This window comes from Conger conger, chromosome 2, assembly GCF_963514075.1.
Source record: "Conger conger chromosome 2, fConCon1.1, whole genome shotgun sequence".
In the NCBI taxonomy this organism is placed as follows: domain Eukaryota; kingdom Metazoa; phylum Chordata; class Actinopteri; order Anguilliformes; family Congridae; genus Conger; species Conger conger.
Genome location: NC_083761.1, coordinates 76,668,669 through 76,695,138, shown reverse-complemented (window position 1 = coordinate 76,695,138; position 26,470 = coordinate 76,668,669). Strand labels below are relative to the sequence as shown.

The 26,470-nt window shown below is 41.7% G+C and overlaps 1 protein-coding gene across 3 annotated transcripts; it reads right to left on the bottom strand.

Annotated features, from left to right (window-relative positions):
- Positions 1 to 261: 261 nt before the first annotated feature.
- LOC133122177 (E3 ubiquitin-protein ligase TRIM35-like) lies at positions 262 to 26,470 on the bottom strand. 3 transcript variants are annotated; one of them, XM_061231985.1, is made up of 9 exons: positions 26,236 to 26,299; positions 22,106 to 22,178; positions 21,745 to 21,840; positions 21,023 to 21,253; positions 20,029 to 20,051; positions 19,502 to 19,598; positions 19,155 to 19,177; positions 18,950 to 19,068; positions 262 to 1,617 (listed from the first exon to the last, which is right to left on the bottom strand). In XM_061231985.1, the coding sequence occupies exons 3-9, from the start codon at positions 21,760 to 21,762 to the stop codon at positions 911 to 913; spliced, it is 1,218 nt and encodes a 405-aa protein (XP_061087969.1). In that variant the 5' UTR covers positions 21,763 to 21,840; positions 22,106 to 22,178; positions 26,236 to 26,299; the 3' UTR covers positions 262 to 910. The 3 variants fall into 3 exon arrangements, with proteins under 3 accessions (XP_061087969.1, XP_061087968.1, XP_061087967.1); XM_061231984.1 differs by lacking the exon at positions 22,106 to 22,178 and having other exon boundaries at positions 26,236 to 26,470; XM_061231983.1 differs by lacking the exons at positions 18,950 to 19,068; positions 19,155 to 19,177; positions 19,502 to 19,598; ... (3 more) ...; positions 22,106 to 22,178; positions 26,236 to 26,299 and adding exons at positions 2,649 to 2,767; positions 2,851 to 2,873; positions 3,132 to 3,228; ... (2 more) ...; positions 4,047 to 4,142; positions 11,632 to 11,975.

The window sequence follows — 26,470 nt, the reverse complement described above, 5'->3', positions numbered from 1 at the left end:
TAGTTAAAAATACAAGAATATCAGGGTCACACCCAGGGCAGGATTCCCTGAGCTCTATACAATATACACGGGACACTTGTGTTATGTTTCTCCTGGGCCTCATGACTGCCGTTTCATTTGAAATCCTGGAGAAGAGAGCCAAAACAACCAAAGATGTGTCACTGTCCAAATATTTGTGGACTGCACTGTAAATAAGTGACATTTGTCAAAAAATATGATAAGCATTCTTCCATTTGTGAAACACAAGGTTTTTCCAAGCAGTCAACAAGAACGATATTTAATTACAAATATAGAAAAAATCGCAGAAGACATCTTGTAGGCATCTGGTTCTTAGTTAATTCACAAATTCAACATTAAACTCATTCTAATTTGGTCACACATTTAGACCACTAAAATTAAGCAATCCGCAGCCAGGGAATTCAGTTAAAGGATATAAGGGATTTTTTCCATTAAGTCAACGAAATGTATGAATAATTTTCTAGCCAGTATAATACTACACATTGGGAGAGCAGAGTGTGGTTAAAACATTTGACTTATAGAAAGCCTGAACATACAATTTGAAAGATTGCCACTGAAATTAGTAAAGGCCCTAAGCAATTTTTTTTTATTGCATTCATGGTCATCCGATTCATTAACAGGAAAATAATGTAATTTTGGTGAAGTACACTGTTTCTAAACAAGACATCTGAAGGTAAATGACTGGGACAGGCAAGGTTGGTGGTTCGAATCCCAGTGTAGCCACAATAAGATCCGCACAGCCATTGGGCCCTTGAGCAAGGCCCTTAACCCTGCATTGCTCCAGGGGAGGATTGTCTCCTGCTTAGTCTAATCAACTGTATGTCGCTCTGGATAAGAGTGTCTGCCAAATGCCAATAATGTAATAATGTAACAAATTTTCCTCTATCCATTCCTATGAGGATGAAACTGTGAAAGCATGAGCATCATTCCAAAAATCAACAAAACAGCCCGAACAGCCATTCCGTAGTTCAAGATTTTTTTGTATGATGGTCAGGCAACAAAAGGTCAGAAAAAAGATAAGAATAAGAGAAAGAAAAATAAAAAATCTATTTTTCTTTGGAGCCCCAACAGTGATGCTGACCTTCTCTGGAGCGACCTGCAGGGGGTGCTCCTCGCAGGAGCTGTAGAAATATGGGACCACCGGCTCTGTAAATTTTGATTTGATGGTAGCAATGTGGCGGTTACTGAATGAGTCATGGAAGGTCACGTTTCCACTGCCCCAGTCCAGGTCCACCTGCACCCTCCGTAGCTTACTTTGCACTGAGACGGGCCCCATTTTGGTTGCATAGCGACCGTTCCTAAACTTCAGGGCTGAAATTCCCGCCGTTCTCTCCACCTCTTGACCCTGAATGGTTTGGTCCTTCCTCAGGATAGACTGTTTGGCCACTCCCACCGCCCAGTTGGAGTTGTCCCCCACCTCCACGACCCACTGGTGTCTCCCGGAGGTGAAGCACTGGGACCCCAAAATCTCGGCTCCGAAGGTGACCCTCTCCGGGTTGTCGGGGAGCTGAGGGTTGTCCGTACAGAACTTCATACTGGTCAGTCCCTCAGACAGAGAGAGACATGGAGCAGCAGTGTTGGGGTCCAGAGTCACAGGAGCTGGAGAGAGAGAGAGAGAGAGAGAGAGAGAGAGAGAGAGAGAGAGAGAGAGAGAGAGAGAGAAAGAGAGAGAGAGAGAGAGAGAGAGAGAGAGAGAGAGAGAGAGAGAGAGAGCAAACCACTACTGGTACTACTCTGCACTCTCCTGAATCCTGTATGTTGTCGCAGCGGTCAGTGCTGATCCGGACTGGACTCCTGCTTTAATCCTGTACTGTACATGGTTGAAGTGGGCGGTGCTGATCACAGACTCCTGCTTTAATTGTGAAAAGGTGTTTATCCCCTTCCTGGTTCCCTTATATTATTTGACACACTGAATGGTTCCAGGCTTTTGTCTGAAGATCAGTGTGACAAATCTGCATGAATAGACAAAATCAGGCAGGGGGCAAATACGTTTTCATGTCGCTGTGTATCAATTCTCAAAGAGAGGACGAGAAAATTAAGGCTGATACGTCATCAAACCATATGGGACCCCGCAGTATTGCTGGGAAAAATGTTACTTAATATACACTCAGTGAGCACTTTATGAGGTATTTATTAGACTTATTTTTTAGACTTCTGTTGCTGTAGCCTATCCACTTACAGTTATGATGTGTTGTGTGTTCAGAGATGCTCTTCTGCATACCACTAATGTATGGTTATTTGTGTTACTGTTACCTTCTTGTCAGCTTTGACCAGTCTGTACATTCCCCTCTGAAGTCTCTCATTAACAAGGCATTTCTGTCTGCAGAACTGCTGCTCACTGGGTTTTTTGAACCATTATTTGCAAACTCTTGAGACTAGTGTGTGTGAAAGATCAGCAGTTGAAGTCACTTAGATCACATTTTTTCCCCATCCTGATGGTTGATGTAAACATTAACTGAAGCTCCTGACCCGTACGCATTGCACTGCTGCCGCACAATTGGCTAATTAGATAATCGCATGAAGCAGGTGTAACAAAGTAAAAATGTTCCTCAGTGCTCAGTGAGTGTATATTCAGCATGAATACACAATGTGATAATACATAACCACACCATTTAATATCTTGTACTCACTGTACTGAAGAGTCCCCAGCATCTTCTTCCAGACTCTGTACTTGAGATTGCCCAGGTGTTTGGCCACATCAATCAAACCGTTTGTGATTGGCTCAGGTTCCAGTGGTGTGCTGTAGATCCTGTGTAAATATTAGTGTTGGTTAGTGCTGCCTCAATGTTAAGTTTGGGAATTAGTGCAATAGAAAGGAGAGATGGATCTTACCTTGTCACTGTCGCATTATGGATCTAGAAAACAAGAAACAGTCTTGCTAATGTTTATATTGTGTATGAAACTGTTTCTCACCTTTCAATTTATACTGAAATATTATAATTTGGAATTTGAATCCAGAATGAATAAAGGAATTCATGCTTGAATATATTTTCTATACAACCAGCCACTTGTTTTTACAGCTTTGTAGTACTAACAGAGAATCGTACCGGTTGCAACCTGGAACAGCAGGGGGTTATATGTTTGACAAAAAAAAAAACAAGATGATGTTTTACCTGGTCAGGTGTTGAGAAGAAGGACTTCAACTGATGAATTGACTGGGTCACAATGCTGAAGAACATTCCATGGGGATTCCGCAGGGAATTCCCGGTTCTGAGGGAATAACCACATCAGTGCAGCTTGGGTGTTTGATTTACTTTGTGCATTATTGATGGTTTTTTAAAGCTCTTTAATTTGCCATGATTGATAAAAGATCATCTTTAAAAAAAAATTCAATGATTTTATTACTTCCATTATTTTCATCAGGATACCTCTGGTATGTTCATTGTTGTTTCGCATATGAGTGTGTGGAAAACAAAAAACAATGAACAAAGAAGAGAAGAGGGAAATGAAGGTGAGAAAAGTGAATACACTTACCTTTTAATTGTGTTCAAATAGTTCTGAAATAAATAAAAAATACAGTAATTAAAAATGTTAATTAAAAACAATTCACATTTTGTATAGTTTATTAACTCAAACGATGAGTTAATGTTAATGATCTTAATTCTTGTATATATCACATATCAAAATATTTTTGATTTACAGTAAAAATTTGTGAAATATTGCTGTCAGATTGCACTGATATTAATGTATTCATGCCTGCAGGAAGGAAATGTCTTCAGCTTCCAGCTCCTGCTCTATAGTGCTGATTGCGTCTGGAACAGCAGATATCAATTTAGTTATCTTCTCAATCTTCCCTTTCAGCAGCTGACTCTTTTGCTTCTCTTCCTTCTTCAGCGCGGCAATCCTGGCCTCCTTTTCCACCCACAGGAACCGCTGGAGTTTCTCAAATTCGTTTTTTATCTCTCTCTCTGTGTGCTGGGCCTGCCTCTGGAACAAAAAATGGAAAACTGCTTTTTTTCAGGGGTCTTTGCCTAAGGGCATGCCAATTATTTTGTAGATCTGACTGGAACATAGAAGATACATCGTACCTCAACATGCTGAGCCATCTCATTTAAGGTCACGCAAGCTTTTTTATGACCATTCAGCTTCCTCACCAGGGTCTCCATAGAGATTCTGAGGATAGACTGGAATGACACAAACCAGAGGCCCTGGCCTTTTGATGGATGGAAACACGAATAGACAGACAGGCAACAAGTACACTCACTTAACAAGGGTAGATGTGCAGAAATCGCTATTTTAATTGGTTGGCTCTAATGGGCTGCTGGTAAATAAACAGTGCAGTCTGTGAGTCTTTGCACAGTGACAGTTTTGTAGTTTTGGGTCTGTACACCACTACATTAGATTTGAAATGAAACAATGAGTATGGAGTTGAAGTGTTGACTGTCAGCTCTAATCGGGGTATTTACAATTTAATACAATTTAATTCCTCCCCTCCAATTCTAGGGGATTGGACAGTGTTTCTCAGATGTTTCTTGACCAACTATGTGCTGTTGCATAATCAGTTCATGCACAAGAAAAATGTCTGGACTTGATCCTAGGTGTGATATTTTTATTTGGAGTATCTCAACATGAGAACCAAAGACATATCAATGCCAGAAAAGTAGGCCATCATGAGATCTAAATAATTAGATCTGCTTTTGTGTTATTATTATTGTTCTGTCACGTTTCAGGTCTGTCTCGCCATGTTTTATGTTTATTCATTTTGTATTAGTCTTGTATTGTCTTATCATGTATTATGTTAGTCTAGGTTCGTCATGTTGTTTAGTTATGTTTCGTTACGATTTATTTTCTTGTCATGTTTAGTTATGTCTTGTTACGATTTATTTTCTTGTCATGTCTAGTTATGTTTTCGTAGGATTATATTACTTTGTTATGTTGAGTGATTATCGTCTTAGTTTCGCTTTGTGTCATGTTTTGATTTGTGTTTATTGTTACGTTAACTGGTCATGGTTTATGCATACACTTTTACATGTTTTTCCGCAAACCTTGCGTTCCGCCTTTTCTCTCTCTCTCTCTCTCTCTCTCTCTCTCTCTCTCTCTTTCTGTCATTCACTCCCTAATTGTTTCCATTTGTCTATTTACTAAAACTACTAACGCTAGATCAGGATTGGGTAGAGACAAACAAACTAATCATGTGTTCATGTTACCTTACGTTTCTCGTGCATGTCATTTACTAATTTACTAATGCTAGGGCAGGATAGGTTTATTACTAACGACTACTAATCTCCTTGTTAAACTTGTCATCCATCGCACCTGTTTTCCATTTCCTTGCTACGCTCTAACTAATGGTCTACACCTGTCTACACCCGCATTTATAGCCCAGTCGCGCTACTGTTCACTGCGAAATTGTCTGCCTCTGTTTTCCACGCAACTCTTGAGCATTTACTGTTTTGATTACACATTACGATCCAAGCCTGTTTACCGACCATAGTTTATTGATTTCTGTTTTGTGACCATCGTTTGTTTTTGGACTACGTCCTCGCCTACCGTTTTTGTACTTTTGCCCCGCTGATTGTTTCATGGTTTCGACTCCTGCTTCGCCCACGACTACGCCTCTGCCTGCCGTCCGCCTGTTCATCTGCCCCGCTGACAGCTCTCCTGCTACCGGACCTCCCTGCACGTCTACCGACTACGAGATTGCCTCTTCCCTCGGCACCGTGCTTTTTGTTTGTTTTATATTTGTTTGGCTGGATCTTCGTGTATGGACTTTGCTTGTGTTTACTACGCTCCTGGGACTCGTCCCGAATAAAGCCCTAACGGGACTTTATTTAACTATTGTTTCTGAGTCGTGCATGTTGGGTCCAACCCCCACGCACCCGTCTCATGTTCATTCTTCTTAGGTATTCCTATTCAGCCATGTCTGGTTATTGTTGCCCATTACAGTTATTGTATTCGTGATCCACTGTGACATCTGTGTCTGAATGTTCTGAGTCACTCCCCTGTATGCGTGTTTCACTATTCGGGTGGTTTCGGTAGTTTCCAGAACATTTCTTCCAGCCTCGCATTCCTTACTTATCCCATCTGCTTCTCTCGATAGTTAAATGTTGGAAAGCACTATTCTTACTAACTACTTCTAATTTAGATATTTTACAGTACTAATCCGATTAATACACTTACTGTCTGTCTAACTAACAAACTAACAGTCACTTTTATTGGGTAGTTTAGATTAATCATGTAACTAACTCACTAACTTAATCTCTTAGTTTTCCGCACTGTTCTATAACTCCGCCTCCCTTTGCTATCCCTGATTACTTGCTTAGTTTCAGCTAAGTGTTCGCACCTGTCTCTGACTATCACTACATCTTCAATCTATGCAAATGTCTACTCCTAAATCCGGAGCCGTATGTTTTACGTGTGTGTTTACGTGCATCCAGTCCGCATTTTCATCTCCCCCTGTTACTGTATCATTACCCTATTATGTTTCCCTCCTGTTGTCTCTTTGTTTAGCCCACCTTTCTCCCAAGCCCCGCCTAGATTGTCACCTTCCCTCATGTATTTAAACCTCAGTCTCCGCAATGTTCGTCGTCAGAACGTTGATCATTTTCAGTGCCGAGATTCAAGTGTGCCTGATTATTGAAGTCTTATGGCACCCCTTTGGTTTGGATTTTGAGTTTGCCATCTTGTTTTGGTTGCCCATCTGTTTCTCTGGTTTTTGATTATTTGCTTTGCCTTCTCGACTCCGATGTTTGCCTCAGCCCTTTTTGTTCCTTCGTTTTTCTGACTCCCTGGATTCTGACTTGTTTTGTTTTTTTGACTTCATTTGCATTCTTTTTTTTTTTTAAAGATTTTTTAGGCCTTTTTCAGCTTTATTGGACAGTATATAGTATAGAGACAGGAAGAATGGGAGCAAGAGAGAGGGGAAGACATGTGACAAATGTCAGACGGTCAGATTCGAACCGCCGACGTCGCGGCTCGCAATGACCATGCGGTCAGTGCTCTACTGGCTGCGCCACCGGGACACCCCGACTTCATTTGCATTCTGAGTTGGGCATTGTCTCTTGATCTCTTGGCTCTGATCTTGGACTGACGTTTGAACAACGTTTTTGGATTATCTCATGGTCTGCTTTTGGGTCCTCCGTGCCATACATAACGCATGTATTGATTTCATTTTTGGAATATAAGCTTAGTGTTAAAGATAATGAAAATAATTAAATTACAAAATCCAAGTATCACTTCACAATGTTATGTTAATTGGGATTACGTAATGTAATTTGTAACCGTTAACTGTATTAATCTGTACAGGCTTGTTAAAGTATTTGTGATTCATTTCAACAACTACATTAGTTAATACCAATATATTTGGGGAAAAAAAATGAATATTTGTTTATGGTTAACTTATTAGAAGTTATCCTATGGTTTGTTACTTATGACATGCTTTCTATTTCCGTTTCCACAGTACGGGGCCGAGACCGGGAGAGCCCTCCAGAGCACCAGTTTGGTGGTTGTTTTTGTGGCACTTTGTTTATTCTTGAGTTAGTCGGGATCATTTGGGAAGAAGACGCCACTGAAAAGTGGTGGAGCTGGCCGGCTGGAAAAGCAGCCAGCAGTGAGCTGGAAAGCAGTCGCTCTGTCACGTTTCATGCTTGGTTATGTTATCATGTCACGTATTATGTTAGTCTAGTCTCACCTCGTTTTTAGGTTTCATGTCATGTTTCAGGTTTAGTTGTTACGATTTAATTGTTAGTCTTGCCTTGTCATGTTATATAGTTTATTGTCATTGTTTTGCTAACTGGTTATGTCACAATTTATGTTCCATGTTATGTTGTCATTGATTTAGCATACACGTTTTCGTGTCTTTCTGCAAACCTTGCATTCCTGCTTTTTCTCTCCCTTTCTGTCACTCACACCCTAATTGTTTCCATTTCCCTTGTCTATCTGTAAGCCAGTCATAAGTAACATTTGGTCTCATGCGCTGGTCAGCTTGCTGACTTCCCCCTCCTGGAGCATACATTGTTAGCCCCCACCGTTGGCACACATGCCTGTGGGGGAGAGCTAGAGAAGGATTCTTAGAGGTGCCTTCTTGGGCCCTGGGGGCCCGCTTTTCTCACATTCCAGAACAGGAATATTGGAGATGGTATAAAGATGTTTCATGATAATCCCAGGTCAGAATATAGTGATGTTTGGTGTTATTCTGATTGGTTCAGTGCGACTGGTGTAATGGTCTAGTTTTTGTAACAGTCTACCGTTGATATCATAACCATTCAGGAGCCGAGGGGAAACTGGGCAAAAGCTGTCTCTGTAGAAGCCATGTGTTTTAGCCCCCTGCCTGGTGGGCCTGGCTGTAAATTATAGATGGGTGACTCACTTTTAGGGTCAAGAACTAAGGCCTGGATTTCGGAGATAAGGAGAAGAAACCAAACAGTCTGGGATGTCTCCTTTCCTTTCATTCACCCAAATCAGGTTTATCCAAAAGGTATATTACCATGAGAGGCACAAAGCATAATGCAGTTATCATGAAAACTCCCAACTACAGCATTCATAGATATGATGGGGCGACCTGTAGCATAGTGGTTAAGGTCAGGAAGGGCTGCCATTTGTGAGGGGCCTGAGAGCTGGGGTTTCAATGTTGTTTAGACTACCTGTTGGGGAGTTAAGATGTATGAGTGGGCCAAGGCCAGTTGGGTCATGGGAAAAGAATCCTCCCGAACATTGGTGACCTCGCTGTGACCCCATACCTGGTCACTTCCAAGGGGGAAGACTCCGGACAATGCCACAGTGCCCTCATTTGGGCACTGCTGCCATTACACCGGTGACTGTTCTCCTAGATTAAATATTCAAAACTGCTATTAAGATAGTAAATAGACCCGGTAACACCTTGAAAACATTGCCCATGTGATCCTTGTATTATTGCATTAAGTCTTATGTAATGGTAACAGGAATTGCATGTAAAATGGATAATCAGGAGGGAAGTTTCATGATAACTGCAACATAATAAAACAAGGGTAATCTGTTTGGTATGGATGTGATCTGATAAAATCAAGGAATCGGATGAGATACATTTCATACCAAACCTACACGTCCTCTCTTGGTAATCATCTCATTTTCCGTACTCAACAACCCCCAACGGTGGGGGTCTAAATTCAAGATTTGACCACCCCTCCAGGTTGATTTATGGCACTGCCGCCTGGTTCCAAACGTATGATTTCGCATAAAAGCAAGGGAGACAGACCAATCTGGGAAGATCGTATTCGACTTCCCACACCACATATTGTACGTGTATGTAAGTATCAAGAAGATCGTATTCGACTTCCACACGGCATATTCTATACTCTGTGTTTGTGTGTAGTCCAAGCAGGCTAGGTATGATTATTTACTCCATCTCTATTCTTAATTTGTGTATTTTATACTTGATTGTGATATTCTAAAGCTAATAACCTACCTGTCTGCGAATAAACTATTTTGTTTGGAACTTGCGTGATCTCCATGACTCTAATTCATCTTGTACCTTTTCAGCCTAAGTTACAACTGAATACTCAGGGGGAAATGGTGGCCGAGGCTGACCGATCGGCGGGGCGGTACACCTGTGGTAGTTCTAAGCTGTGCAGCCAGCAATTTCTGTCCCTTAAAGGGTCGGGTGACGCACGGCTCTTGTGATTTGGTGCGAAGGGAACCCTTGGGCGTTACGGCGCTGGTTCCAGCCAAATTAGCTCTAAGGAGCCCAGTTAATGCTACGCCAACCTGGGCTCGCAACTATCATGGCAGGTTTGCATGTATTGTGTTGACTGGACCCGCAGCCTCTGAGATCTCCACCGAACTGAGATTTCAGCAGTAATGTTAATCCCGGGAGCATCTATTGAGTAATGGTGGCGCAGGTACAAGTCGAATGTAATCACTCCCGAGGTCCGTATAAGTTGCAAACCCAAATTTCTAAATTATATTTTAAATGGAGTCAGATAAACGAGTAAAACTATAGTAACCACTAAGCGTACAATACGGCCCCGTTTGAGAACGGAGAATATTAAGAATTGTACTGATCCGTTTCTGGCCAGCTATAAGCGGGATAGGGGGCAGGTCAATCCATATCCGACCCATGGCAACGTACCCAGTATATTCTTAAACATAATTGTGCTCTGTTCTTGTACGGAGGATAATAATGAATTAACCCAACTAATGTTCTCCCAGGCGGCACGGATGGTGCAGTGGGTAGCACTGCCGCCTCACAGCAAGGAGGTCCTGGGTACGAATCCCCGTCGGCCGGGACCTCTCTGTGTGGAGTTTGCATGTTCTCCCCGTATCTGCGTGGGTTTCCTCCGGGTACTCCGGTTTCCTCCCACAGTCCAAAGACATGCAGGTCAGGCTGATTGGAGAGTCTAAATTGCCCGTAGGTATGAGTGTGTGAGTGAATGGTGTGTGTGCCCTGCGATGGACTGGCGACCTGTCCAGGGTGTATTCCTGCCTTTCGCCCAATGTATGCTGAGATAGGCTCCAGCCCCCCTGCGACCCTGTTCAGGATAAGCGGGTTAAGATAATGGATGGATGGATGGATGTTCTCCCAGCAACGCCAGGAGGACAAGCACGCAAAACCCCCTTCGGCCCCCGCTAAATTCCGTCATTGGGTTAGCTGTGGGGTTTTACAATTTACTAAATCTACTAATGCTAGATCAGGATTGGGTAATACTATCATTCTAATCATGTGTTCATGTGACCTTGCGTTTCTTGTGCATGTCATTTACTAATGCTAGGGCAGGATAGGTTTATTACTAAGGATTACTAATTACCTTGTTAACTTGTCAATCCTCCACACCTGATTTCCATTCTCTTGCTGTTCTCAAACTAATTGTCTACACCTGCAAATAAGCTGAGTTTCATGTCATGTCTGTGCGAAATTGTTTGCCTCCTGTTTGTCCGTGCATTGTTTGAGCAGTTATACCAAGCCATTGTTTACCCGTTATGATCCAAGCCTGTTTACCGACCAAAGATTATTGACTTCTGTTTTGTTGACCATTGCCTGCCTGTACCACGATTTGCCTGCTATTTTTGTACCTTTGCCCTGCGGAGCAGACTTTGTTCTTGACACTGTCATCGACCCTGAGCCTGCCTACCGCCCGCCTGTACTTCTGCCCCGCTGACAGCTTTCCTGGCTACCGGACTTCTTGCATGGTGTACCGATTACAAGACTGCCTTCTCCCTCGGTACTGCACTTTGTTTTTTTTTGGCTGGATATTACGTGTACGAACATTGCTTGTTTTTTGACCATGCTCTCTGGATTTCCCCAAATAAAGCCCTGACGGGACTTAACTACACCATTGTTTCGGAGTCGTGCGTTTTGGGTCGAAACCCCCCACGCACCCGTTTCACGCTCGGTTTTTCTTTCTTTTGCCTTCTTTATTTTAGTTTAGTGTTAGTTTTATTTTTGGCCGGAAACCATGAGGCGGAAGGGTAAAGACTTTTTGTTATTTATTTTGTCTTGATTTGGGCACTCTCTCTTCTCAAACTGTTATCCCCTTTACATTACAAATATATTTAACAAGGTGTATAAAACATTTTACACACATGGGGTTTAACGTTTTGCTTTCTTTGTTTTGTGTTGTGTCAACATTGCTATTTATGTTTTGAATCAGCCGATGTACTGGACTTCAAACACCCAGATTACTGAAATGTGTGGTAGCCTACCTTGCGTTCCTCTGCTGCTTGCTCCACTGGGCAAAACTCATGTCCGTTGTGTTTGCTACCCAGCTGACAGGTCTGACAAACCAGCTCCTTGTCCTTCAGACAGTACCCACTTAGGGGATAACCGTGTTGATCACAGATTTGGTTTGCCGGTACTCTGTCTCGTGGTAAGTCTGGAAGAGGCTCATCGAACATCCAACATAGCGGGCAGACCTGGTCATTCCTCTGTCTCCAGTGTTGCGTCAGACAGTTTTTGCACGGTCTGTGCCCACACGACAGGGGCACCAAGTCAGAAGCCACATCTTCACACACAGGGCAGAATGCATCTTCATCCATGGCATCACAAAGTCCTGACTACTTGTTTGTAAGTGCCGTAATGCTAAAGTACAGTCACTTTAAAGTAAAAGGTGACTCACTGTGGATGAGTAATAAATATAAAGTCCTTACAAGATAACACCCAGTATGGCATTCCTCCAGCAATCCATAACCTGTGTGTACTGCTGGGAGTTTTACATAACCCAACAGGTTAAACTTGTTATCATGCCACGGCTCAACATTACAATTATACAATTGCAGTTTTTGGTTAGTCACATGTTTGGGTGAAAATACTAAAGGATCTCTAGGTGATCTCACAGTCACTCAGGGTGTGCCTCAAGGTTTTATGCTGGGTTCACTGTTCTGCATTTATGTCTTGCCTACTACTTTTTCATGCTGATGACACACAAATCTATCTTCAGTTTACCATCTACCTGGCAGAGATCAAATGCTGGATGGAGAACAGCTTCTTGAACTGATAACATATAACAGTCCTTTAATGAGGAATTTTGGCCGCCTGGGATCTTGGAATCCTCTTTTTGACTCTGCTCTTTCTTCTGAGGGCAAAATGACAAACAATTGTGACTGCACCATGCTCTGACATTTGTGTCATTTTAATCTTTATATACAGTGATTACAAAGTGGTTCATATCTTTGTTTTCAGCACAAACTCAGCTACAATAATATGGCAACATTAAGTAGGTCGAAATCATATGTTGGTAGTAAATTGTAAACCGTAGTTTTGAACACGTACAGGAATGCTGTAAAAACACACACTAACCAATTGTAACTAAATCTTTGGATAACTGAAATGTGGCACTGAGGGCTTATAGCCTTTCTTCAATTAATATTTATGTGGTATGCAGTCCTGCAAGGTATGTAGGCTTTTCACACCTGGCCTACCTCTAAGACAAAGCCTTTCCACAAAGCAATACTCAGTGAGTAATTTAGAAGACAGAAACAGATACCATTTTTTGATTCAGGAATTTATTGAAATCACCACACAAACTACATACAATGAAGATGCCATTCACAAACAGATTCCTTGGGTACCTTCTGTGAGTTTATCCTCAGCTTGTGGTGTACTTGGTGTTTTTTCCACATCTTCATCTCTGAAAATAAAATGAAAACTGTGACAGAGTTAAATCATATAGCCTACAAACAAAGATGCCTCTTTACCAACTAGCCTAAGTCTAAAACAAAAACGCAAAGGTATTATCTTCAGATGTAATGGTTAGAATCGTTCATGAATTAAAAACAAAGTGGAAACTTACAATAAGAGAGAAAACACAGAGAGAAGTTACAATGCAGCACACGTATTTACCAATATGATCATAAGAAATACACTTGCTCTTGCAGTCTGTTTAGCAAAGTTTTTTTTTGCGATTACCCCGGACATAGGTACAGCATGCTAATATCGATTGTAAGAGGACACCCAGTTTAAGAATCCTGGCTATGCCACTACACATCATGTGTGTATTATTTTGAGATGCAATGGTTAGAGTGTGGGAATTTACAAACGCACAAAATATTCAAACGAATATTCAAATTACTGAATATTCAAACAAAGCTGGAGAAGTTGCAGTGGACACGCAAGAAATGTACTTTACTCATGAAGTTCATCCTCAGCTGGAGCCTTTCGCTGTTGGAAATGACGCCTCTCTTCGTCCATGTCGGCTTCAGTGTTCGCGTCTTCTTCATCTTTGCTCTCCCACATGGCATGCGAAACCTGAAGTCCAGTCATTCATGCCATTTTCCGTAATGAAATATGTTCTGTGATGAAAAATGTTTACTTTAAAATAATTAAATTGCCTATGCTTCCCCATCATTTTATCTTGCTTTACAGTAGGTGTTCTCACACATGGCATTGCCCCTCCCCTGTCAGAGAATAATTATCACCTTCTTTCAATGCGAATGAGATTGGCTGCGGTTCGCACTGAACGAAACTCACATCCGTATAGTAAAATCTCACAAAGTTAATCATCCAAATAAAAAGGAAGGCTAATCTGATATTGTCAGCATCGTCAGGGAAGCTCTCGACCCCAGAGGGTTAAAGCTCGCATCAATCAAATCATCGTTCTTCCACCTCTGTAACATCACTTGTATCCACCTATTTCTGTCCCTCCCTGATGCAGAGAAGCCAGTCCATGCTTTCATTACACCGCATCTGGACTACTGCAATTCTCTGCTGATAGATGTCCCCTCCAATTTACTCTCACATCTCCAAAGGGTCCTGAACTCAGTAACTAAAGTTCTTTCCCACATACATGCGAGTGAGCACATATCCCCTGTAGCGCAAAGCCTCCACTGGCTTCCTATCTCATCCTTTTACTGACCTACAAGGCTCTACTTGGTCTTCACTCCTCCAGTTCTGCTCTACCCTCTAACAAACTCCATTCTATGGGTGACAGGGCATTTAGAACTGCAGCACCAGGCTCTGGAATGAGAGCTTCTAACTCCACACGCTCTTTAAAAACACAGTTAAGAACTATACAAGTCTGTAACATTGGTTGTCATATACAGTGGGAGCAATAATTATTTGATCCCTTGCTGATTTTGTAGGTTTGCCCACTTACAAAGAATGGAACTGTGTAGAATTTTAATCATAGGTACATTTTAACATTGAGAGACAGAATATCACAAAATAATCCACAATAACAACATCATATACATTTTATAAATTTATTATCGTATTTTTGCATGAAATAAGTATTTGATCCCCTACCAATCAGCAATAATTCTGGCTCCCACAGACCAGTTAGTTTTCCATTAAGAAGCACTCCTAATCGCAACTCATTACCCAAAACACCTGTGTCAACTCGTTACATCGTTATGTAGCTGTATAAAAGACACCTGTCCACACAATCAATCAGATTCCAACGTTTCCACCATGGGCAAGACAAAGGAGCTGTCTAAGCACATCAGGGACAAAATTGTAGACCTGCACAAGCCTGGGATGGGCTACAAGAAAATAAGCAAGCTGCTTGGTGAGAAGTTAACAACTGTTGGAGCAATTATTAGAAAATGGAAGAAACACAAAGTCACCGCCAATCTCCCTCGGTCTGGGGCTCCACACAACATCTCGCCTCGTGGGATATCAATGATCATGAGAAAGGTCAGGGATCAGCCCAGTACTACACAGGAGGAGCTTGTTAAAGACCTGAAGGCGGTTGGGACCACAGTCACGAAGAGAACCATCAGTAACACACTACACCGTGAAGGATTAAAATCCTGCTGCACGCGCAAGGTTCCTCTGCTGAAGAAGGCACATGTACAGGCCCGTCTGAATTTTGCCTAAGAACACCTGGATGATCCAGAGGAGGCTTGGGAGGCTTGTTGTCAGATGAGGCCAAAATAGAGCTATTTGGCATCAACTCAACTCACCGTGTTTGGAGGAAGAGAAATGCTGAGTACAACCCCAAGAACACCATCCCCACTGTGAAGCATGGAGGTGGAAACCTTTGGGGGTGTTTCTCAGCTAAGGGGACAGGACGACTTCACCGTATCGAGGGGAGGATGAATGGGGCCATGTACCAGGAAATTTTGGTGAGAGCACTGAAAATGGGTCGTGGATGGGTTTTCCAACATGACAATGACCCAAAACATACGGCCAAGGCAACAAAGGAGTGGCTCAGAACGAAGCATATTAAGGTCTTGGAGTGGTCTAGCCAGTCTCCAGACCTAAATCCCATCGAAAATCTGTGGAGCTGAAACTTCGAGTTGCCAAGCGACAGCCTTGGAACCTTAAGGATTTGGAGAGGATCTGCAAAGAGGAGTGGACCAAAATCCCTCAAGATCTGTGCAAACCTGGTGAAAAACTACAACCAACGTCTGACCTCTGTGCTTGCCAACAAAGGTTTCTCCACCAAGTATGAAGTTATTGTTCTATGGATCAAATACTTATTTCATGTGGAAATATGATATTAAATTTATAAAATGTATTTTATGTTGTTATTGTGGATTATTTTGTGATATTCTGTCTCTCAATGTTAAGATGTACCTATGATTAAAATTCTACACAGTTCCCTTCTTTGTAAGTGGGCAAACCTACAAAATCAGCAAGGGATCAAATAATTATTGCTCCCACTGTATATTATGCTCTTCTGGTTGTGTAGGGGTTATGCTTCTCTTCTGGTTCCTTGTTGATACTGTATTTATTGCTTTACTCTTATTTTATTCTTTCCATTTAGGTTGTGTTTTGTATTTTTAATATGTTATACTGTACACGTACTGCTTTGAACATGGGAAATGTGCTTCACAAATAAAATATTAATATTATTATTTTTACTTGCATGTAAAGATTTAATGTTTGAGCCAGTGCTGAGTAACTCCACACTAACTTCCTGAGATACTCCATACTGACTCCCAGAGTAACTCCACACTGACTCCCAGGGTAACTCCACTCTGACTCCCTCAGTAACTTCAGCCAGAAAGTTTGTCTAATCTGGCTATATCTGTTCTTGAGTCTTACACAAACTACAGTGGTTTGTATCTGTTAGTGAACCCTGGTGTTGGTGTAGTATTCTCTTTATTTTATTCTGTTTTACCCCGACAACCTGGAGAATGTTCTTTATCTGTTTGGCAGTTAAAATAAATTCTCATTCACAATTTAAAACAATATCCAGTCAACTTCTGTAGTCCAATAGAAATATACAAAAAGAGGGAAGTCCATCCTCAAATGTATGTCTTTTATTCAGAATAATTACATGCAGACATTTTACCCTAAGCCTTCATCCATGCATCTCACTTTAAATTCACAGAAGACATCTTGTAGGCATCTGATAATTCACAAATTCCACATTCAACTCATTCAGTCATGCATTTAGACCATTAATATTAAGCAATCCACAGCCAGGGAATTCAGGTACAGGAAATACGGAACCTCACATATTTCTCAGAACAGTAGACAGTAAACAGTAAACTTTTTTTTTTTAATCCACCCTTTAGAAAACCTGATTATGAAATATGAAACATGAAACTAATTATTATTAAAGAGCATAAACAGACACATTTTTATTGTATTCATGACAATAATAATAATAATAATATATATATACATTTTCCAATTTCTAAACAGGAAAATAATACAATTTTGTATGGAACACTGGTAGCACACTAAACAGCTGCACAGCTGATTTCCATGTTACATACGTATGTAAGGAAAACAAATACTACATCCTCCTGGTGTGGGCAGTATGAGTGCTGACACTTTTAGTTTTTTGGTTTCGAGCCCTTTGAAGCGTAGGTTTTAAAAAATGTTTTTCTAAATTGATTGTTATATCAGCAATGGAGAGTTCAGTTTAAACCATTCTAATCACATATTTAAAAGTTGAACGCAGATTTTTATGCTGAAAGCAATGAAAAATTCCAGAAACTACCTTTTTCTTTCTCCTGCTCTTGCTTTGGAGCTCCGACACTGATGCTGACCTTCTCTGGAGAGATCTGCAGAGGGTCTTCCTTGCACAAACTCTGGAAATATGGAAACAGCCCCTCGCTGTGATGGAAGTTCATGGCAGTGATGGGGCCAGAACAGGCTGGGTCGGAGATTGTCACGATTCCATCATCCCAATTCAGCTTCACCCGCACCCTACGTGGCTTATTTTGCACTGAAATGACCTCCATTCCAGTGGTATGGTAGTGACCATTCATATAGCACAAGGCTAAAATCCTATGGGTTTCTTTTTTCCTCTCAATGGATCCCGTGGCCACTCCCACCACCCAGTTGGAGTTGTCCCCCACCTCCACGTCCCACCGGTGTATCCCGGAGGTGAAGCCCTTGGACCCCAAAATTTGGGCTCCGAAGGTGAACCTCTCTGGGTTGTCGGGGAGCTGAGGGTTGTCTGTACAGAACTTCATATTGGTCAGTTCCCCAGAGAGAGAGAGACATGGAGTAGCAGTGTTGGGGTCCAGAATAACAGGAGCTGGACAGAGAGAGACAAAGCACTGTGTTTTAAACTTTTATGGCAAGTGTTTTTTTTATTTTTTATGAGTGTGCTTCTTTTGTAGTTGGCAGATGACCAGACATGCTATCTTTTTATCTCTTTGTCTGATCCAATTAGTGCTAGCTGGGGACACACCGCCTACGACCCCAGTAGGATCTTGTGACCCTGAGAGTGACACGCCTCCTCCAAGCCGTCTCGTCTCAGTTAGAGCGTTACTCCGAGGCACTCCGGGGCGCTGTATGCGGCGATCCCTACAAACCCTGCCATGTCCCTCCCCTGGAGCAGTGAACCAATTATGCCGCTCCACGAGAACCGGCCAAATTCGGCTTTGGCAACTGCAACAAACTGCAACCGCAAGTCCACTGCACCTTAGCCTGTTGCACCACCACGGCTCCTTCAGCAGGTTAGGTCAGAGTAGAGGAGTTAACTTGCGAAGACTCATTCCTTTTTGTTCTCACAAGTTATGGATGCATTTTGTGTGTGTGTGTGTGTGTGTGTGTGTGTGTGTGTTTGGACACAGCTGGCCTTTGTTTTGTGGCTGGACCATCCAGCCAACTTAATCATGACAATTTCGTTTTTCGCTTTTTGATTCTAGTTGAAATATTTCTCTCAATTGTGAGATTTCACTTCGTGGCATTAGTTTATGTTACGGTCTATGGTGTTCCCCATGGTAGTGGGAGAGAGGTTAGGCCGTAACAGCAGTCAGAACTGGGCTCCGGCAGACTTTCCCCAGGACTTCCTTGATAGTATTATTTTTGTCCTAATGTGAGAAGCCATGAAATTACAAGAGAGTGTATTTTATTTTACACACGTAAGTACACTATATGTACTTTTACACGTTTTATACTGTACATATGAGCCTGTAACAGTATGTGTTGGTGCCCACAAAACAAGCAACCTGACTCTGCTGAAGCAATGCTGTCAGAACTAGGCAGAATAATGTAAAAAATGCACCCCAAGGTGCCACAAATAATTAACATGAATATAGCACATAACATGTAATTAGCCTTTACAATGTAACATCTTAACCACCATAAGCACCCCCTCTACTAACTAGTACTCACTGTACTGAACAGCCCCCTGCATCTTCTCCCAGACCCTGAACTTGAGATTGCCCAGGTGTTTGGCCACATCAATCAGGGCTCCAGTAATGAGGTCGGGTTCCTGAGGTGGTTCGCACATCCTGCAGACACACACTGCGGTCAATGCTCAGCTTGTCTTTTAGTCTCACAGAAAAAAATATATATTTTAAGAAGGAACAGGCTTTACCTTTGCACTGTATCAGAATGGACCTAGAAAAAAATAGTAAACAAATTGTCACATTCAAATTTTCAGTTCTTCCAACTTTGCAGTGTATGTACAGTTGCCGATTCAGTATTACCAAGCTCTTTCAATTAGAGTAGGGGAGAGCGGGGTCTGTTGTGACATGGTGTCAATTGTTACGCGGTGTTTTTTGAGCACGAAAATGACATGAAACTGTTCCGTTGAAAGAGGACGTGTGCAATGTGATTTACATCTGGCTGGCTTGTCTCTGATCGGGCAAAAAACATTGGGTAACAATGGACCCCCGTGTCACAACAGACCCTGCTCTCCGTCCCCTATGTGCCCTTGTTTACCTGGCCTGGTAATGGAGGTTTCATCAGCTCAATGAATTGGGTCCAAAGGTTGGATGCACCAGGCTGGCTTTGTTGATCCTGCATGGACTGCCGTGTTCTGAAAGAGTTAGGACACAGTCTGTGTTACTGTGATGTTTTTTTAAAAGTGTTACTGGTGACAGATTTTTAAAAGTGTTTTAAATCTGGATTTTGAATGTTCACCATCAGATATCTTTCTTTGAGGTCAAATTTTTCGAGTACTTGCATGACTTTGTTGAATTGTTTCAGGTCAATACGTGTGTGTGTGTTTGTGTGTGTGTGAGTGTGTGTGTGTGTGTGTGTGTGTTTGTGCTTACATTGACGAGGGGCTGGAATGTAGGAGGGGGGACAAAGAGGAGGGACGAGGGAGAAAGGGAGAAAATGAACTGCAGTAAGTGTGAAGAAAAAAAAAGTGTGGAACAAATGAAAAGAGAGGGTGAATTGAGAAAAAGGAGAGAAAGACAGAGGGCACAGAAAGAACTGAGAATCAGGGAAGTAAATACACATACTTGTCAATTGTGTTCTTGTAGTTCTGCCAAAGAAATAGGTTATGAAAACATTAAAATATATTTTAGAAATGCAATACTCGTAATATTGGTGAAACATTATTGTAAGCGCTGTTAATAATTTAGCCATGTGTAGCAGCCATGTGAAGCACCACGTGGGCGGCCTGTAGCGTAGTGGTTAAGGTAAATGCATTGCTCCAGGGGAGGATTGTCTCCTGCTTAGTCTAATCAACTGTACGGCGCTCTGAATAAGAGCGTCTGCCGAATGCCATTAAATTACAGTACAGTACAGTACAGTACATTACATTAATGGTATTTGGCAGACGCTCTTATCCAGAGCGACATACAACAAAGTGAAAACCCATAACCAGGGATAAGTGTGCTGAAAGACCCTAGAGGGAAGTACAATTTCAACTGCTACCTGTAAAACAACGATAAGGACCAGGGCCTATTTTTTTAAACCAACAAATAAACAAACAAAGCAAAAGTGACCAAACTTAACTAGTCAGACACTGCTTACCTAGCCAAACTAAAAATACCGATAGACAAAAAAGTAAATCACAGAAAGTACTGTAATAATGTAGCAGGGTTAGCTCGGCTGGCTCATTGAAGGTTACCGCGACAACGCTCCCTGATGAAAAACCCTCAAATTCAAAAGAATGGCATCGCCCTTGGATAGAGGTGGGGGGTGATATGGCTCAGGCATTAAGAGCAGTTGTCTGGTAGTCAGAGGGTTGCTGGTTCGATCCCCCGCCTGGGCTGTGTCAAAGTGTCCCTGAACAAGACACCTGAGCCCCAAATGCTCCTGATGAGCTGGTCGGGGCCTTGCATGGCAGCCAATTGCTGTTAGTGTGTGGATGAATGGAGAAGCATCAATTGTACTGCCTGCCATTTGCCATTTAGCATTTAGATGATTTCGTCAAATCTTTGGTTGAGTGAGAGGCTGGGTTTCAAATCCCACCTCAGACTCAGGCAATCTCTTTCTCATTATACATGCCTGCAGGAAGGAGATGGCCTCTGCTTCCAGTTCCTTCTCTATGGTGCTGATTGTGTTTGAGATGAAGGACATCTCCATCGTTATCTTCTCAATCCTCTCCTTCAGCATCCCACTCTTCTGCTCCTCTTCCTCCTTCAGCACGGCGATCCTGGCCTCCTCTTCCTTCCGCAGAAACCGTTGGAGTTTCTCAAACTCGTCTTTTATTTCTCTCTCCGTCTGCTGGGCCTGGCTCTGCAACAGAAAACAGCAGATGCATTTTACCGGCGCATTTGTAGATATGTAGCTCTGTAGATCTGTCGTTGACTGACACCAATGGTGGCAATTGAGGGTGTGGGAGATTGAGGGGGCGCAATGGCAATCCTGCCCCCTGCTGTTTGGGAGGGCTGGTTGCTTGTGGACTGTGACGCTTTTGTGAGATTGTTGAGGTGGTTTCAGGGTAACCTGTTTTCCCTCCATAGAGCGGTTATTTTTCCAGATAATCCAATTTCATTATGGAATGACCCTGAGCCCCTAAGGGAGGAAAATCTGGGCTCTAGGAGTAATTTAGGAAAACATCAGCCATCCTTCAACTGTTATGAGCTTATGAATGACAGCACCCTAAATGTCACATTAAAGATATACAGTAGTTAAAGAAATTAAGAACGCAAGTTGGTACTAAATTCGGAAAAACATGCAGCGCTCCAGGAACGTTCCCCATCGCCGATGTAAGCTGAAAACTGTACCTTCAGATGCTTGGTCATGTCAGTGAAGACTCTGTGAGCTTCCTCATGTCCCTCCACCTTTTTCAGCAGTTTCTCCCGAGAAATTGTGAGGACCACCTGGAAGCAGACAAGTCACAGGTGACGGTGTTTCCATGGACAGACTGGTAGATGGACAGACAACAGGTACCAAGGTGCTTGATGAAGGCTGACATCAACGCCATCATCAGGTTTTCACCATTGGTTTCCATAGCCATTATATCTGCTCTTGTAATATGTTTTAATATGCTTAAATATGGTATTTACCGGTTTTGGAAAGATATACACAGCAGACACAGCTGATTCCCGTCTAAGCAACCTACACTGGTGTTTTCAGTTTCCTTACCACTTATAAATGGGGACGTCTTTGGAAAAGAGTTTTCTGTAAAGATGGACCCAGCGAAAGATAGAGAAGTGGTCTGTGGGAGATGGAAAGGAAGGGGAGAGAGAGAAAGAGAGAGATAAAAGATACAATGTTTTACCTGTTCAACTTAATTTTAAAATATAATTATAGTTAAAAAAAAAACTTCTCTCGATAGTCTATTGCCTGCTGTTTTTTTCTTCCCCCTTCTAGATTTAGATTTGCTGTTTTTTTGTCTGTAAAGCATATTGAATTGAATTGATATAGAGAAGAAGAGAGAGAGTGAGAGAGAGAGAGAGCGAGAGAGAGAGAGAGAGAGAGATGCTTGATATTCCTTGAAATGGAAGCAATAAGGCTGAAGGGAGTGCGTGGAGTGTGCATGAAGAGTGGAAAACGGAGAGGAAGACCAAGAGCATGGAGACCACCATCCACACAATCAATGTCCCTTCCGGGCAGAAAGCTGGTTGCCTGGACGTACTCTACACGGGATTGTCAGGGATTGTCAGAGTGCAATGAGTCTCTTTCCCTGTGCGCTGGGAGAGAGGGCACTCGAAGAACCTGTGAACGTAGGAGTTTCTTTTTTTTAAAACATTTATTTCACTGCACATTATCTTTTCTCTATTACAGTGTTGGAATGTATGCATTAATATTCATACTGTTTATTTTGGAATTACTTTAAGCCAAAAAAAACAAAGTCATTTCTATTACTTGTTTGTCATTCAGTCAATGAAAATACAGCACATTTCCCAAACGGTCGTCACAAAACACTTCACAGAAAAGCCTGGCCTAAACCCCCAGGGCAGCTGTGGCAAGGAAACATACATAATCTACATATGTCTTATACTATCAACAATAAAAACACATTTTTAAATATATATATATACACTCAGTGTGCACTTTATTAGGTATTTATTCAACATATTTTGTAGAGTTATTGGTCTTCTGCTGCTGTAGCCGATCCACTTAGACTGATGATGCGTTACAATTTACAATGGCCTTGTAACAATGTTTTAACACAAAAATCTTACCTATTGTACATTGTAAATGTTTTCACTAGTCTTTCAATTCCCCCTAGTGGTGCTCTCTGTGTTAGTATAAAACCAGTCATTCTGCATGACATTGCATTGAACCTGCAAGCTTCTGCAACCTTGTGGGTTACAAGCAAACTTTCTACAAATGGGCTACAAATGTTTTCAGCATAGTTTTTGCATGTCTCTAACATAGATGAACGCATCATAAGAGGATGATGATGTTGATTAAGATTATTGTTATCATCATTATTATTGGTGGTGTTAGTAATGGTGTTGTTGTTGTTGTAAATATTATTTGTAATTTTTTGTTATTTGTCAATACTTTTTTAAAATACATTTGATACATTATTACATTCGCAGTTCGGCGTGATACAATGGACGTCGACAGACCTTTTAATTTCTGGTAATGAATCCGCCGAAAATTTACAATCGAAAAACTACATTTCATAATGCCAGTTAGGCGCGAGTCTCAATTGTTTTGCATAGTGTTTTAAAGGTCCGTAAAGGTCCATTATTATCATGGTGAACTGCGTCTAAAAAAGTGGTCCAATCTCGAAAATTCATCACATCTCAGATAAACGATCAAGTTTCATTTTTTTGTGAACCCCTTGAATGAGCCACGAGGCTGATGACTGCCATAAGTTTCGTTTCCGGTATGATTCTCACTTATAGAAAAATGAAACTCAATGGGCGTCATCAAATTGTTTTAACATGTCCACTTATGTTCTGGGCATAATCTGGGAGTTAATCTTTTGATGTAATTTGTATACATGTATACTATACATTTATTTGAAACTTAACGAAAGTTAATCAATCAATATACTGTAACAAATTTTAAAAAACAGTTTGTTAAAGTTACAATGACTTGCGGATTTGAAACATATTTACTTGTAAATCTGGAACTACACCTGCACATTCCATACATTACAGAAACAATTACTGAGGAAAAAAAAAGTTTTACATGTATTGTAATATTATAAATACGCAGTGAGCACTTTATTAGGTATTTATAAAACTTATGTTTTAGACTTTTACATTACATTATTGGCATTTTAGCAGACGCTCTTATCCAGAGCGACATACAGTTGATTAGACTAAGCAGGAGACAATCCTCCCCTGGAGCAAAGCAGGGTTAAGGGCCTTGCTCAAGGGCCCAATGGGTGTGTGGATTTTATTGTGGCTACACCGGGATTAGAACCACCGACCTTGCGGGTCCCAGTCATTTACCTTAACCACTACACTACAGCCCACCCAGTGTAGACTTATGGGTCTTCTGCTGGTGCAACCTATCGACTTAGAAGCTTGAAGGATAACTGCAGTTATTTGCGTTACTGTCACCTTTCAGTCAGCTTCAACCAGTCTGGCCATTCTCCTCTGACCTCTCTCATTAAGAATGTGTTTTTGCCCTCAGAACTGCTGCTCACTGGATGTTTTTAGTTTTTAGCACCGTCCTCTGCAAACACTAGAGACTCTTGTGCGTGATCTCCCAGGAGATTTGGTCTGAAAAACAGCTGAACCTCTTGACCACGTCTGCATGCTTTTATGAATTTAGTTGCTGCCACATGGCTAGCTGATTAAATATTTGCATTAACAAGCTGCTGTTCAAGGTAACACAGATGGTGCAGTGGGTAGCACTGCTGCCTCACACCATGGAGGTCCTGGGTTCGAATCCCTGTTGGCCTCTCTGTGTGGAGTTTGCATGTTTTCCCCTTGTTTGTGTGGGTTTCCTCCGGGTACTCCGGAATGGTCTGTGTGCCCTGCGATGGACTGGTGACCTGTCCAGGGTATATTCCTGCCTTTCGCCCAATGTATGCAGGGATAGGCTCCAGCCCACCTGTGACCCTGTTCAGGATAAGCTGGTTAGGATAATGAATGAATGAATGAATGAAAGCTGGTGTACAGATCTACCTAATAAAGTGCTCGCTGAGTATATACAGTGTAAGGAAATGACTTCATTTAAAATGTTATTCTTAATTTCTGCTCATATTCACAGATATATTATGTGTATCAGGTGAGTCAGCCGCAATAACACTGCTTTTGAGAAAAGGAATCTCAAACATATGGTCAGTTCTTGTACAATTCATTCATTCATTCATTATCCTAACCCGCTTATCCGGGCTGGAGCCTATCCCAGCATACATTGGGCAAAAGGCAGGAAAACACCCTGGACAGGTCGCCAGTCCATCGCAGGTTCTTGTACAATTAAATGTGTAAAATAAAGGCTTACGAGATTCAACTTTACAGCACATTAGGGCCTACACAACTTTTTCATGATGCTACAAAATAGCTAAATTGCAGTAAACAAACATATAAGACAGTTAAACACCGTATTATGTGCACATTTCTACAGTCCGGTCACCTAATTTCAGTCCTGGAGGGCTGCTGGCTTTCAGCACTAAATTACAGGCTCTGACAGGCTCGTCTCCAATGGCCTTAATGAAGGAAGCAACAAAACCCCACATTTACATTTTAGTCATTTAGCAGATGCTTTTAATCCAACACAATTTACAAGTGAACATATATTCTTCAGCTAGTGAAAAGCATCTAATCCATAAATAGCAAAACACATATGTAGAGCAGTTGCAACGAAAAACAATAGTCATCGTAAGTGCAATAGTCATTGTAAGTGCAAGTTTTTGTTTCAATGAAATGAATTGAAAGAGAGGTTTCATTTCAACATTGCGGGGGACACAACCACCTGACCACTTCTTGAAAAATAGAAAGGCTCAAATGCAAAAGAAAGGCAACTTCATGATCATTCATTAATATTTGCACCATCACTTTCGCATGACCTAATTTTGCAGACATCCTCTCTCTAATGTCACTGAAACTTGCTCTTAAGTAACAAATAGCTTTATCATCCATTAATTTTGTACAGACGCTTACCAATAACTAACCTAAGCATTACAGATTGATCAATCATTCATATTTGTCTCGACTAACTTCTCAATCAGTAAACTTCATTTACTCATATAAAACAGCTGAAGTGACAGTAAAATGATACTAGTTAACTAATCTACCTTTTTCTAATTATAAGCGATAAAGTGAACAAACTAACTGCACAAACAAAACAAAATGCTGTACCCTGCGTTCTTCAGCAGCCTGCTGAACCGTCCAGAAGCGATATTTTTTGTGTGCAAAAGCCTCTTTGCACTTTTCACAGGCCAGTTCTTCCATCTCCACACAGTACAGGCACAAGGGAGCCTTGTGTTTCCTGCAGATTGGCTGAGTCGTTTCCTCAGAGGCAGCCATTTTCCGTACAGCCCAGAGGGTTTGGGAGGCAAGTCGCTCTAAAGACGAGAACACACGTTGCTGGCGG

What these genes read in the sequence shown, in the direction of transcription:
- LOC133122177 (XM_061231983.1), bottom strand. Translation starts at nt 11,964, where the DNA reads ATGGATGAAGATGCATTCTGCCCTGTGTGTGAAGATGTGGCTTCTGAC. An exon ending in AGATGGCTCAGCATGTTGAG is followed by an intron (nt 3,946 to 4,046) that starts GTACGATGTATC and finishes TTTTTGTTCCAG; the next exon opens with AGGCAGGCCCAGCACACAGA. An exon ending in GCTGGGGACTCTTCAGTACA is followed by an intron (nt 1,618 to 2,648) that starts GTGAGTACAAGA and finishes CTCTCTCTCCAG; the next exon opens with CTCCTGTGACTCTGGACCCC.